This window comes from Periplaneta americana, chromosome 6 (genome assembly GCF_040183065.1).
Source record: "Periplaneta americana isolate PAMFEO1 chromosome 6, P.americana_PAMFEO1_priV1, whole genome shotgun sequence".
Lineage (NCBI taxonomy): Eukaryota > Metazoa > Arthropoda > Insecta > Blattodea > Blattidae > Periplaneta > Periplaneta americana.
This window is the reverse complement of record NC_091122.1, coordinates 12,143,790-12,158,985: the sequence shown is the minus strand read 5'-3', so window position 1 is coordinate 12,158,985 and position 15,196 is coordinate 12,143,790. Positions and strand designations below refer to the sequence as shown.

General features: G+C 32.3%; 2 protein-coding genes across 3 annotated transcripts in view; one reads left to right on the top strand and one right to left on the bottom strand.

The window, feature by feature from the left end:
- Positions 1 to 15,196, top strand: part of LOC138700997 (gastrula zinc finger protein XlCGF26.1-like) — a 194,247-nt gene that overhangs the window by 33,776 nt on the left and 145,275 nt on the right. The window lies entirely within an intron of this gene.
- The window catches only part of LOC138700999 (glucose dehydrogenase [FAD, quinone]-like), a 35,745-nt gene continuing 29,864 nt past the window's right edge, over positions 9,316 to 15,196 (bottom strand). For both annotated transcript variants that reach the window (XM_069827476.1, XM_069827477.1), the window contains exons 8-9: positions 14,559 to 14,845; positions 9,316 to 12,211 (exon numbers count right to left, since the gene is read on the bottom strand). In XM_069827476.1, coding sequence (XP_069683577.1) covers positions 11,863 to 12,211; positions 14,559 to 14,845 — 636 coding nt within the window. In that variant the 3' untranslated portion in view covers positions 9,316 to 11,862. The remainder of the gene's footprint in view (positions 12,212 to 14,558; positions 14,846 to 15,196) is intronic.

Genomic DNA, 15,196 nt, shown 5'->3' with positions numbered 1-15,196 from the left:
CATTTCCCATATTTATTCTGCGTTTAATTTCCTCCCGAGTATCATTTATATTTGTTACTGTTGCTCCCAGGTATTTGAATTTTTCCACCTCTTCAAAGGATAAATTTCCAATTTTTATATTTCCATTTCGTACAATATTCTGGTCACGAGACATAATCATATACTTTGTGTTTTCGGGATTTACTTCCAAACCTATCTCTTTACTTGCTACAAGTAAAATTCCCGTATTTTCCCTAATCGTTTGTGGATTTTCTCCTAACATATTCACGTCATCCGCATAGACAAGCAGCTGATGTAATTCCAAACCCTCTCTGTTATCCTGAACTTTCCTAATGAGTATAATGTAATAATATAAGAAAAAAACCAACACTTGCTTTATATAGCTGTAGCCCTATTATTCAAAACCTTACATTAATTTTTTGGATTCGCCCATACGTGCTACATGCTCTGCCCATCTCAAACGTCTGGATTTAATGTTCCTAATTATGTCAGGTGAAGAATACAATGCGTGCAGTTCTGCGTTGTGTAACTTTCTCCATTCTCCTGTAACTTCATCCCTCTTAGCCCCAAATATTTTTCTAAGCACCTTATTCTCAAACACCCTTAACCTATGTTCCTCTCTCAGAGTGAGAGTCCAAGTTTCAGAACCATGAAGAACAACCGGTAATATAACTGTTTTATAAATTCTAACTTTCAGATTTTTTGACAACAGACTGGATGATAAAAGTTTCTCAACCGAATAATAACAGGCATTTCCCATATTTATTTTGTGTTTAATTTCCTCCCGAGTATCATTTATATTTGTTACTGTTGCTCCCAGGTATTTGAATTTTTCCACTTCTTCAAAGGATAAATTTTCTAATTTTTATATTTCCATTTCGTACAATATTCTTGTCACGAGACATAATCATATACTTTGTGTTTTCGGGGTTTACTTCCATACCTATTTCTTTACTTGCTTCAAGTAAAATTTCCGTGTTTTCCCCAATCGTTTGTGGATTTTCTCCTAACATATTCACGTCATCCGCATAGACAAGCAGCTGATGTAACCCGTTCAATTCCAAACCCTCTCCATGATCCTGGACTTTCCTAATGGCATACTCTAGAGCAGCCGTGGCGAAAATGCAATCGTGCGCCGAGCCACTGTGTAACCTGCAACGTGCATAGCACCTATGGAGGGAGGCGGACACCCGAAGGGCAAGTGAAGCAACTGTCTGACTTATTAACGGATTTTCATTTTCCTTACGTCTAGCACTTAAATATAATTTTATAAAGTACAAGGCTACAAACTAATGTTTAGTATGTGTAACGAAGAAATAAATTAACAATATCACAAGCTAAAATTAACTGTCTTCAGAATGTCTCTGCGACAGAGTTTCAAAATCAGGAATTGTATCACTTACTGCCAGTCGTAGTTGATCACGAAGGTATTTGTCTGTCAGTCGTGTTCTAAATTTGGTTTTTAATATTTTAATTGTTGAAAATAATTTTTCACAAACGTAAGTTGTAGCGAACATGGCTTCAACAGAGCAAGCGAAAGAACGAAGCTTCGGATATTTATTTTTTGGCAAAGATTTGAAAGTTCAACATTTGTCAAGTCCTTACATCTAGCTTTCATTTGACATCACATTGTAAATCAGTGAGTTCAAATTGAAGAGCTAACCACATAATTCGTACATCTGCTGAAAAAGGATCGACATACAGAGATGATGATGATGATGATGATGATGATGATGATGATGATGATGATGATGATAACAACAATAACACTTAACCTTTTAATGTTTCATCAGTAACATGTAGTATAATGCCGTTTTATGTTATACAACCGTTTTCCTCGTAATACTTGTGAACAAATCATACATTTAATATTCTCATCATATTGACAGCAAAAAATGCGTCCTTCCATCCTACTTGGAACTTTCGTACATGGTTTCGAGAGAGACATATGCCACTCTCAGGTCAGAGACAAATACAAGAAACTGAGTTTGACTCCAGTGAGTGAGAGGGTGGGGGTTGGCGGAGGTTAGAAGCTATCACTGCGAGCCACAATGTCTCGAGAGTCACGTTCTCGCCACGGCTGCTCTAGAGCAAAGTTAAAAGATAAAGGTAATAGTGCATCTCCTTGCTTTAGCCCACAGTGAATTGGAAACGCATCTGACAGAAAAATAATAATAGTAATAATAATCTATACTAATAACAAATCTGTAGCCAAAATTTTCCTGGTAATTTTCGATTTTCCAAAATAATTGGTCCTAACATATATAATTAACCACCCTGAAACCGAAAATCGCTTTTTTGAAATTTTTGTCTGTCTGTCTGTCTGTCTGTCTGTCTGTCTGTCTGTCTGTCTGTATGTATGTATGTATGTATGTATGTATGTTTGTTACCTTTTCACGCGATAATGGCTGAACCGATTTCGATGAAAATTGGAATATGAATTAAGTTCGTTGTAACTTAGATTATAGGCTATATGGCATTCAAAATACGCTATTTAAAAGGAGGGTTATAAGGGGCCCTGAATTAAATAAATCGAAATAACTCGCTTATTATTGATTTTTGTGAAATATATTACATAACAAACGTTTCTTTAAAAATGATTTCTGATAAGTTTTATTCTTTGACAAATTTTGATAGGACTGATATTTAATGAGATAAATGAGTTTTAAAATTAAAATAACTGCCATCTAAGGCCGTGTATTGAAATAAAAAACAAATGACTTCGTCTATAAGGGGCCTTGGACACAACAATCGAAAGCTATGAAAGATAGCCTACAGACAATGTTTCTGTGTTTGTATGAAGTAATATCGGAAGCTAAATTAACCGATTTGTATAATTAATTATTTCATCATTGGAAAGTGTAGTTTCTCTGGATGGACATAATGCTATAATGTTATTACAGTAACTTGTGAGTGAATTGAGGACAAGTAAGATTAAAATAGCTCCTTATGCACAGAAAACTTGATAGGTTATTCTGTATATTCATTTCCTGTATTTCTTGTAATAATGTTTATGAACATATTCATTTTTATCTCAGAGAATTAACGAACAACGAGAGTGTATTGATTTAGTATGCAGTAATAGTACGTTAGCTTAGCAATCCATTATTTTATAATTCAAATTTTAACTATGCTCAATTGAATCGTGTTAAAATACATAAAATACATATGCAATAAATGCAATGCAAAAAAATTGGGTAATGAGCCAAGCAGATTATGTTGCTCTGTTGTAAAAGTTGTTCCTCCTGAGATTCAAGAGCTCCCACAACAAATTAAAAACTTTCTAATTCGAGTACATCCATTATCAACACACTTTTTACATAATATAATATAAATATAATAATAAATCTGTAGCCAAAATTTTCTTGTTAATTTTCGCTTTTCCAAAAGTAATTGGTAATAACAATTAAGAAACATGTTAAAGGAATTGTCATTGCACCAAATGAGTGATCTCTGGATCAAAATGATCGCATTTTAATATTTTAAATACAATTTAAATTAAGTAACATATTAAGCGATTTATCCTTCTATCAAACACGAATGTTCCCTGGATCAAATGTCCTATTTTAATTATGTAATTACTTTATATTTATTTCTAACGGGTGCAGCGGAGCGCACGGGTACGGCTAGTAATAATAATAATAATAATAATAATAATAATAATAATCGTATTAAGGGTATATGTATGTAAACGACCACAAATATTATCAGAAAATGCAGGCTCTAAATTTCTAAAATTTTATAAGGAAATGAACTCACAATTGGGAAAAAATTACGAGGTACAACAACAAGACTTATTGGAACTTAAATATCTGATAAAAGCGTAAGAAAAGGTTACTAATAATATTTTTCAAACCAGTTTTATCAGAGTATGAAAAAAAAAAACAAGTAAATTCTGCAGTTACATTTGGTAACCATAACATTGTTAAGATCTCTCTGACATCTTTGATATTTTTCCTGAATGTAATAAATACCTGTTTCTGAAAAGTAGACTACTCTCAGACATGTAGAGTTGTTTATTTTAATACAATTAATGTTTTATTTGTCCTATATAAAATATATTAAAATTTACATAATGTTTTGTGACCTAATTTTTCTATTTTCAAAGAAATGGGCATTATTGTAGTCTACCTTTTGCATAAATGCATGTTAAATCAGTGTACAAAATTTCAGAATTCTATCTCTAATGGTTGTGGAGTTATGAAATAATATGTGTGAAAATTTTAAAAATTTAGGAAAATTTAATTGAAAGTAAAAATTTAATTCTTAAAAATATTATTAGTAACCTTTTTATACTTTTATCAGATATTCAAGTTCTAATAATTCTTGTTGTGGTACCTTTTATTTTTTTATCCAATTGTGAGTTAATTTCCTTATAAAATTTTTAGAAATTTAGAGCCTGCATTTTCTGGTAATAATAGGGGCGTTTTCACAAAACTCGGTATCTACAAAATCATCTTTTTTTCAAGACAACTCTTTTCTAAAACACACAACTGTAGATACCGAGTTTTGAAAAATCTCTTTTATTTCAAGATCAATTTACTGATATACCTACCAACTTTAGCTTAATTCTGATAGCACCATTGGATTCTCCTGACCCAAAAACATAAGGATACGCTAAAACCTCAAAATCGAAAAAAATGTAGATAACGAGTTTTGTGAAAACGCCCCTCAATTGTGTTCGTTCACGTACATATACCCTTAAGAAAGTGAACCCCTACGTCAACAGCTGGACACCGCGTATTATTTCTCTTTCAGTGTTACGAGATTCATGCCAAGATATCTCGTTGCTTATGTACAGTTGAATGCAGATATTTCTTGTTGCTATGGAGATATGACTCGTCCTTGATATATCATTCGCACGTAGAAATTTCCCTCTTTCTTATAAAAAAAAAAACACGCAATACAGTATTGAACGCTTTGCTATATCAAGACTCCCGACGAGATAGGGCATATCCGGGTGATTTTCCTTGTTCTTATTTCCTAATACGATATGTGTTATCTCGACAACAACTGGAAGATAATCATTATTGAAATGGATTGCAGAGACTGACGACACAAACTGGTTCTAACGAAGAACGTGTGTTTTGCGAATGCCATACGAATTCCTGCAACCTAGTTTGAATTTACGTAATGGCTTACTTGTACACTCACCTGTAACTGTCTGTTAACGTCTTTTCCTTGCAGGATCCTGGTTTTGATTCTCGTCATATCCTTTGTTTTGCTTTGTAGTCTCAGAGAGCTATTCCATCTCAAATCTGATCTGATGTGATCTGATCTGAACGGCGCCCGAGCACGAGCTTCTGCTCTTTCGGGCTGCAATGCCTAATGTAGCTCAAGTGTAAAGTATTAAATAAATGAAATGAAATTAGATATATATTTAATCTGTCAAGTGGAAAAAGTGTTCAAATAGCATTGTTGTTTTGAAATAAAACTTAAAAAAAAAAAAATCGATCGAAATATAGAGAAAATTGACCTTACAATTTCTAAATACTATGAAACTTTTTTTGTACGTAGAGAACTGTGATACAATGCTTTGTGCAAAGTTTGACGCATCAGAACTTCATAGTTTTTAAATAGAAAATATTTAAATTTATCGTATTTTCATAAAAGTAGCAAATTTAAACTGTTGTAGCTCCGAAACCCTTTCACCCAATCATCAAAATCATGGTTTATTTTGATGCTGAGAAATTAAAGTTTATATTGACATATAAACAGATTTTCTTACTTTTTTTGTAAATGGAGAAATTTAGATTTTTCCTCATTAAGACGCCTTTGCCAAGGAAAAAATATTTTAAAAATATATAGTTAGATTCCGCATTGAAAGTACAAATAAACACATATTTTTTACTGATGGTATGTTGATAAGAAAGTATTGAAAATATCAAATAAAGAAAATAAATAGTACGCGCTTGAACTAACCAGCTGACTGTGAGGCGGGAGCTAGCCGAGACAAGCAAGGCCAGGGGACAAAACTTTGATGTTCCGTCTAGTAGCGCATGGCTGGGCTAGCTTTATCACAGTTTTCATAAACACAGGAGTAAAATGACGCCCAACGCTCGCTTATCTTCAGCTCTCGGCCAGTGCGTGCGGTACTGCGCCGTTCAAGTCCGGGCGTGTGAAAATAATTTATTTAATACCCTCGAAACTTATTGCCGTACCACTAAGCAAACAATGCCGAATCCCTCTTAATAATGCAAGATTTTTTCTCAATATTTTTTTACATTTTTACAAATGGTCAAAAAGCCTTAAAGTAAGTAAAATCAGATTATCTATCTCTCTGTGTACAATAAAAATAAGGATTACTTCTTAACATAACCTACCAAATATCAGCTTGAAAATGAGTTCCCGTTCAATGTTCTGCAGTAAATGGTTCCAGAGTTCTGAGCGCTGAAAGAGGCTTGTTTTTATAAAATACGCTAAATTTGTCGCTCAACAATACGAAAATCGTTTGACTTTCGATAGTATATTTTTGAAAATGCATTCTTTTCAGCACCTTGTATAAATAGGGAAAAAATTAGAGTATAAAAAAATGCGAGGTTTTTTACTGATCGATTTCATATCGAATAGTCCCAGAGCAATGCCTCGGGACAGCTTAACACTGTCTGCTCGCTACAATGGATCTTCTACTGACTGTGTGGGATTGGAAAACTGGCCTGGGCTAGAAATTGGCGTCAATAAATGAGACTGTCTATATCAGAAATTCTATTGTATTTGTTATTTTTCCTAAGGACGTCTATTACATTTATCTTTATTATATGTATCTGAGGCGGCAATGATATAAAAAGCATTGTTATTTTAAAACAGATAATATGGTAATGCGGAATTCCTGCACGGACATATCATTATGTACTTGGGTACATCATAGTAATATCAGTCCTATCAAAAATTTGCATAGAATAAACCTTATCGGAAATCGTTTTTAAAGAAACTTTTCTTATGTAATATTTTTCATAAAAATCAATAATAAGCGAGATATTTCGATTTAATTCAGGCCCCCTTATAACCCCCCTTTTAAATACAGCATTTTGAATGACATATAGCCTAAAATCTAAGTTAGAACGAACTTAATTTATATTCCAGTTTTTATATAAATCGGTTCAGCCATTACCGTTGTGAAAAGGTAACAAACATCCAGACAAAAAAACGATTTTCAGTCTCAGGATGGTTAATTATACATGTTAATACCAATTATTTTCGGAAAATCGAAAATTACCAGAAAAAGTTTGGTTACAGATCTATTATTAGTTTAGATTAATTACTCCGTTGATTTTCAAGTTAATTGTAAACGGCTGTTTGTGATCCTATAAATGTTCCAGTTTTGTTAAAGATTCGGAATGTCTGCTATAAGTATGTCAGAACCATTTATAATTTGCAGATACACACGCCATTCTGTTGGTTTTCAAGGTTTGTTTATTATCATTATTATTATTATTATTATTATTATTTGTAATTAGTTATAAACATGTTTTTTTCACTTCGTATTTATAGGATTTAAAATTCACTGACTTACACTAGCAGGCACATCTATACTAAAAAATAAATCTGTAGCCGAAATTTTTCTGGTAATTTTCGATTTTTCAAAAATAATTGGTCCTAACATATATAATTAACCGCCCTGAAACCAAAAATCGCTTTTTTTATTTTTGTTTGTATGTCTGTCTGTCTAGATGTTTGTTACCTTTTCACGCTATAATGGCTAAACCGATTTATTTGAAAATTGGAATATAAATTAAGTTCGTTGTAATTTAGAATTTAGGCTACATGGCATTCAAAATATTTTATTTAAAAAAGGGGGGTTATAAAGGGGCTTTAATTAAATAAATCGAAATATCTCCCTTTTTATTAATTTTCGTGAAAAATATTACATAACAAAAGTTTCTTTAAAGATAATTTCCGATAAGTTTTATTCTATGAAAATTTTCATAGGACTGATATTTAATGAGATAAATGAGTTTCAAAATTACAATAACAACGCCATCTAAGACGGTGTAATGAAATAAAAAACAAATGACTTCGTCTATAAGGGGCCTTGGACAACAACAATCGAAAGCTATGAAACATAGCCTACAGATAATGTTTCTGTGTTTGTAGGAAGTAATATCGGAAGCTAAATTAACCGATTTGTGTGATTAATTATTAATTCGCCATTGAAAAGTGTAGTTTCTCTAGATGGACATAATGCTATAATGTTATTACAGTAACTTGTGAGTGAATCGAGGACAGGTAAGATTAAAATAGCTTCTTATGCACAGAAAACGTGATAGGCTATTCTGTACATTCGTTTCCTGCATTTCCTAAAATAATTTTTATGACCAAATGAGTGGTCTCTGGATCAAAATGATCGCATTTTAATTTTTTTAATACAATTTAAATTAAGTAACATAATAAACGATTTATCCTTCTATCAAACACGAATGTTCCCTGGATCAAACGTCCTATTTTAATTATGTAATTACTTTATATTTATTTCTAACGGGTGCAGCGGAGCGCACGGGTACGGCTAGTACTTAATATATAATGATGTGTTTTGTTACGTATTATGTAAAATATATGTTTCTGCACTTTTTCATAGATCTTTATACTTGACCTAACTGTATTCACACCCTCATATTTCAATATAAGTCAGTAGTTTTCTTTGTTTACATTTTTATTTTATTTGCATAGTCAATATTATTAACTTGCTTTCTTTAGTTATATTTATTTGAAATTATATTTGAAAAATTTTACAGTAAATAATTTATTCAGGATAACAGTATTGCTACGGTGATTGAAACCAAAACTGGCTTCTTAGGCACCTGAAATATTTATAGGAAAGCACGATAGATAATCGCATCAGATTAAAATGTAGATATCCTAGATCTTTCACGTCAGAGTTGAAATAACATAAAGCGACAAAATATTGTCAGTTTACGTGATGCATATTGGTTGATTGATTGAAATAGGGTACGTCATTATTGCTTTACTGAATTATTTATTTTTGGTACAAATAACATTTATTTATTTATTTATTTACTTACTTAATTACTTATTTATTTATTTATTTATTTATTTATTTATTTGTTTATTTATTTACTTATTTATTTATTTAATTATTTATCCTTGTACCATCAATAAAAACACGTTGCTTTTAATTTTTTTAAGTTTAGTTTTTTTTAAGCTCGGCTTGTAACTGAAGAAGGCTCTGGCATTGGAGATTTCAGTAAATACTGGAAAACAAAACACTTACGGCCATTTAGCCCATGGCCTCCCAAACGTAGGTAGTGGATCTTTGCAAAGGAACAGAATGGGTATTAAATCAATAATAATTCAGTGTTACTATTTTGCACATTTATTGATATACTGTTTTCAGTGTACAATAATGATTTTAGTTACATATGCACATCTAATACAGTTGTAACTTAGCAACCATTCTCAAAGATCTAGTAGTCAACTGTTAATCATAATTGTATGTCTAAATCTATATAAAACAATAAATATTACTGTTTCGTGTTGATGCAGAAAAGATAAATATATTATAAATTATTATTTGTAAGACATAAGTGATTGCTAATATTATTATTATTAAGTTATAATAAATGTGCTTAATTACAGCTGTACAGTAACTATGTAAAACTGTCGTATAATTTGAAATATTATAGGAACATATACCTCTGGATAAAAACGGGTTCAAAACCCAATCAAAAATCATTGCACCACGAAGATGTCCTAAGAGAGAGACATAATCCTATCTACAAAAATTGTTTTGTCGTATCATTAATTCAAATATGAACCCTCCTAATTTTAACAATATTTCCTGTGATTTTTTTCGAAAAAGAAAATAGATCTGCAAGTCTCTTTTTTTATTTCTTGCTAACTCAACCTAAATGTAGTCGTTGAAATGAAGATAGTGTTCTGTTGAACTTAATGTCTCTTTAAGTTACGAAATTTGTACTTATATATCCATCTATCTTAAGCTTTCGTATTTCCTTATCTTTCAGATAGTTGCAAAATGCAGATTATTACATTAGTTGATTTTTCATTGTAATTACCAATAGCAATATTTCTTCTGAAATCTTTTATATTAGTTATATTTATTTTCTACAGTTTGTGGCATTGTTGTTACCACTTATGGCACTCGTTCACAAGGTACTGAGTTCAGAAATCTATTAACCGCACACTCAATTATAGTAGGCTACTGTTTTCTTAAGAATAACTACATTAATTCACTGTAAAGTTTAAAAAATCCAGTGAAACAAGAAGTTAATATTTAACAATGTTTAATATTATATCTAACCACCATGATATTCCAAATATTCGAATACATTTCTCATGTCATCCAAGTAAACTGTCTACAGAAATTACATAAATTACAAGTAATTCAATGTCATTCCAGTGAAACAAAAGACTAACAGTCTCAAGCTCTAACTTCGTTGCCAAGATTAGAATTATTGAAACAACTGCCATTTCAACTAAGAAAAGAAAAACATTTTATTGATTCAATGAAACAAATGAAGGTGTTTGTGTTTAATAAGTTGTCTTAAAACACAGCCGGCATGGTCAATCATTTTGGGCAATAGATATAATAAATACATACTCGTTTAGTGTTTACATCATATGATAATCTGTTTCGCTAATTTAAATATTTTTTATAAATGTGGTGATTTAAAATTTCAATTGAATCGGCAATAATGTTCTCGGAAAATGTAGTATCCATGGTGATAGATACGTTCTAAGGAACAGATTTTATCTTAATCTTCATTCACACTATTGAGTTGTAATTCATTAAAATAGAAAGTTTTATTTATAAGTTTTAGGAGATTGGTGATGAAAGCTGTAAGTTTGTTTGTTGACATATCTTTTGGTAATCTTTTCACCTATATATGTTGTTCGAAAATCGGTGAAATTTATAAATTAATAGTAATATAAATGTATGAATCGCCATATATTCTTCATCGGTTTTTACTTTTTATTAAATTCTCTTGTAGTTTGTTTCTTTGTCGTATACGAAGTCCACTAGATAATTGATCTTGATAATTTTAAGGTGAAAACTTAATTTAGGAAATTTATTTTAAAAAAATATGATTACGTTTCTTCCTCTCATTTTTGTCAATAACTTGCATATTATTATTATTATTATTATTATTATTATTATTATTATTATTATCATTATTATTATTATTATTAATTTATTTAAGAGACACTACTAGGGCTGAATTTTTTGCCAAAATTAATATTTTTGTTTGTTTTTTTTACATAAATAATTACCTTTTACATTAATTTTTTTAACATTCTTTCCTATATTTAGCCACCGCCTACTACTTTTAAAGGTCTGGCGACTATTTTCAAAATGCCACCCCCTGCCACCCGAATACTCATTTTCAAAAATGGATTGGTCGATGTGAAACTCTAGAATGGCCATGTGACATAACGCCATGTGATTTTTCCTCGTGGGGAATAGTGAAGAACGAGGTGTATGCACAGAGATAATAAGATATTGAACAACTTAAAATTTTAGTACAATTCTTTTTTAATTATTGATTCAAATAAGAAGTTGTGTTCGTCACTTTACATCCCTGTCACATCTATATTGATCAAAGAGGTTAGCATTTTGTAAATGTAATGTAAAAAGAATAATTTTTGTAACAAAATCATGAAAAATAAATGTCAAAGTTTTCGTTTATATTTTTTACTTGAAATTACGGTCAGGCGATTTTTGCCACACACTGTATAATTAAAGAGATTATAATTTCAATGTCTGAAATTTAAAATAATGTAAAATGATAATAACTCGTGTCCTACTGTCATATGTACTTCTGTAAACAAACTTACATGCTTTTTCCATCAACTCCTGTGTTTTTACGCAGTTTCGTAGGTTCCAATCTAATTTATCCAATCTGCTTTGACGAGATCGGATCCCTTTTCGGCCACCATGATAATAGGTCCGTTCAGGTTGCCCCTAGTGACGTTAGGCATGATGGAGGCGTCTACGACACGCAAGCCTTTAATGCCGTGAACTTTGAGAGTGGGGTCCACCACAGACGTTTTGGGAGAGGGCCCCATTACGCAGGTTCCCGCCTGGTGGTTCTCTGCGTTGGTGTTGTACCTGATAGCGCACTCCCAATAATCGTTGGTGCCGAATTTGTGCTTCTCGCATCCGTGTACGGGTGTTCGATCGAGTTCCAGTTGCAGATATTTCATGGCTTTCGTATTAGACAGCTCGATCGCTTTCCTATTAAACAGAAATAAAATGCACGGTCAGTAAAATTTCGGTTACCTTGGAGATAAATAAAACACTGCGATGAAGGAAGAGAAATAAGTAATTTCTCGGCTGAAACAGTGCCGTAACTAGACAACCACCAAAATCATTTACTACTACTCTGACAGAAGAAAGCATTTTAGCATTTATGGTAATTTATTTAACGATGCTTTCGACTGTGTTCGTTGGACGTCACTTGAAAGTTACAGAGTTAACCGTAAATCATGTCATTAATTTCAGGAAATTAATCTTCCGAGATATAGCTATCAAACAGAAGAGTTTAATACTTTGCCTGTTTTTGTTTACGTTTCGAAAAAAAAAGTTTCAAATGAATCGTTTTAGTGAAGAACTATCGACCGAATTTCCAGTACCATCAGTCAGTTTGACAGCAGTGAATTGTGGTAACAAGTAATTGAACGAATTTTGTTATTTTTCCTTTTAAGGGAAGAGAATGGTTAAATTTGATTTTTTTCCTAATTCATACACCTTTTTTGTTTATAGAAATATCGTTGCTGAAACAACTTAAAATCCAAGTTAGATTTTGAAAAAATGGGGCTCATATTTTGAAAAAATAATAGGCCTATACAGTAATTCACTAAAATGGATATGTCTCAATCTTTTTTTAAATGATTTCAAAATTTATGCAACAGTTTACTCATATATATATATATATATATATATATATATATATATATATATATATAGTTTTTTATTTAGCGACGCTCGAAACTGCAGAGGTTATATCAGCGTCGCCGGATGTGCCGGAATTTTGTCCCGCAGGAGTTCTTTTACATGCCAGTAAATCTACTAACATGAGCCTGTCGCATTTAAGCACACTTAAATGCCATCGACCTGGCCCGGGATCGAACCCGCAAACTTGGGCATAGAAGGCCAGCGCTATACCAACTCGCCAACCAGGTCGACTTTACTCCTAAAAGCACGTCCTTTAAAATTTCTTTGGCAAAATTTCCAGATTGACTTTCAAAATTTTAATATAAACAATTATTGCAGTTTGAGAATTAATTTTAGAGGTACTTTCATGTAAATATGGAGGTATATTTTTAAAATGTAACAAAATAATAAATTTCTATTCCAGAGGAATGTTTCTTAATAGTCTAGAGAATGTTTGTACCAAATATCATACTTTAAGCTTTAATAATTCCGACGATATTATATTTTTTGTAGGGAATAAAACAAAACAAATTAAGTTACGGTAAATTGCTATCAAAGTTCAGTGTCATTTAAGAACCCTGTACACCAGGGCTTTAGAAATGGCATCACATCAGGTGATGTGGCCATAAATGTGCACTAAATTTTATATAATGTGTTTTTCACAGATCAAAGAATATTTAAAGAAAAAAAAAAGCTGAAAATTTACTTGGTTTTCGCCACATTTAACCATCCTCTGCCTTAAAATTGCAGAAATTCCGAAGAAATGCTCCGTGGGACAATTTAAAAATATACGTAACCATGACAACGCTGTTAAAGATTGTCTGGAGATATGTACTACAGCTTTCGTGTACGTTAAATCGATGGAGTAGAGAACAAGAAATGTAAAGATAAACAATTACTTTTAAAGACAGTTGTGAAAATGTAATTTGCCTTATGTAACCTTACAGGTTAACTACTTTGAAGTGGGAAGTAACTGTTTCTATTGGTTGAAACAAAATACTGTTGCAGCTTCTCTTTATACATTTGCTGTCTTACTAATAAAGCGTGTATATTTTTTACACAAGACTTATACAGAATTCGGACAAGCAACTGATGTAACCCGTTCAATTCCAAACCCTCTCTGTTATCCTGGACTTTCCTAATGGCATACTCTAGAGCAACGCTAAAGGTGATAGTGCATCTCCTTGCTTTAGCCCACAGTGAATTGGAAACGTATCTGACAGAAACTGACCTATACGAACTCTGCTGTACGTTCCACTGAGACACATTTTAATTAATCGAACTAGTTTCTTGGGAATACCAAATTCAATAAGAGTATTATATAAAACTTCTCTCTTAACCGAGTCATACGCCTTTTTAAAATCTATGAATAACTGATGTACTGTACACTTATACTCCCATTTTTTCTCCATTATCTGTCGAATACAAAATATCTTATTAATAGTTGATCTATTACGCCTAAAACCACACTGATGATCCCCAATAATTTCTGAAAATAATATTGGACAAAATTTTGTACGACGTCAACAAAAGTGATATTTCTCGAAAATTACTACAGTTAGTCTTGTCTCCCTTCTTCTATAGCAGTTATTCAACAAAAATTAATGACGTGACTTATGGTTCACCAGGTATACCACACTAGACGTACCCGACACCATCGATGAGGATGTCGACTTCCCTCTGGTAGCTGAGGTAGTTCAGTTCTATTCTGGGATGGGCAAAAGGATTTTTACTTCGGAGCTTGATGTGTCCACGGCTTTGGGGTACCAGAAGGGTCGGGGTAAACGTAACGTAGCGTGTCTTGCCAGTGGTCAGCAGCTCGTCGTCCTCTCCCGTCACAGAGCAGTTGCCAAGGAAACCTTGGAAGAACATCTGAATGTCTTGCAGGTCCTTTACGTTAGGATCGGCATACTTGGAGCGTATAAGTCCAGTCACCTAAGGAAAGAATTATTGCTAGTATAAGTTTCTGCACTACTTCTTGCAGTCAGCGCGGATTAATACGACTGTAGAGGAACAATGTTGAAAAATATGAGAAAGGGGGGCATCGAAGTTTTCTGAGAAAACGTATCCTATATTTTGAAGACAAAATCGCAGACTGTTAATTCCCTCCCTAGATCAAAAAGCTACGTAAATTGCCTCAAGTTTACGTGAGCTGAGGTACGTAAATTGCACAGAGTATTGGATTGGTAAGAAAAGAGCATTTGCTGTAAAATCTTATTATCTAAATGGTCAATGCGCAGAATCCGCTCGTAGGAAGTTTCACCCCCATTTTCAACTCCGTCGTCA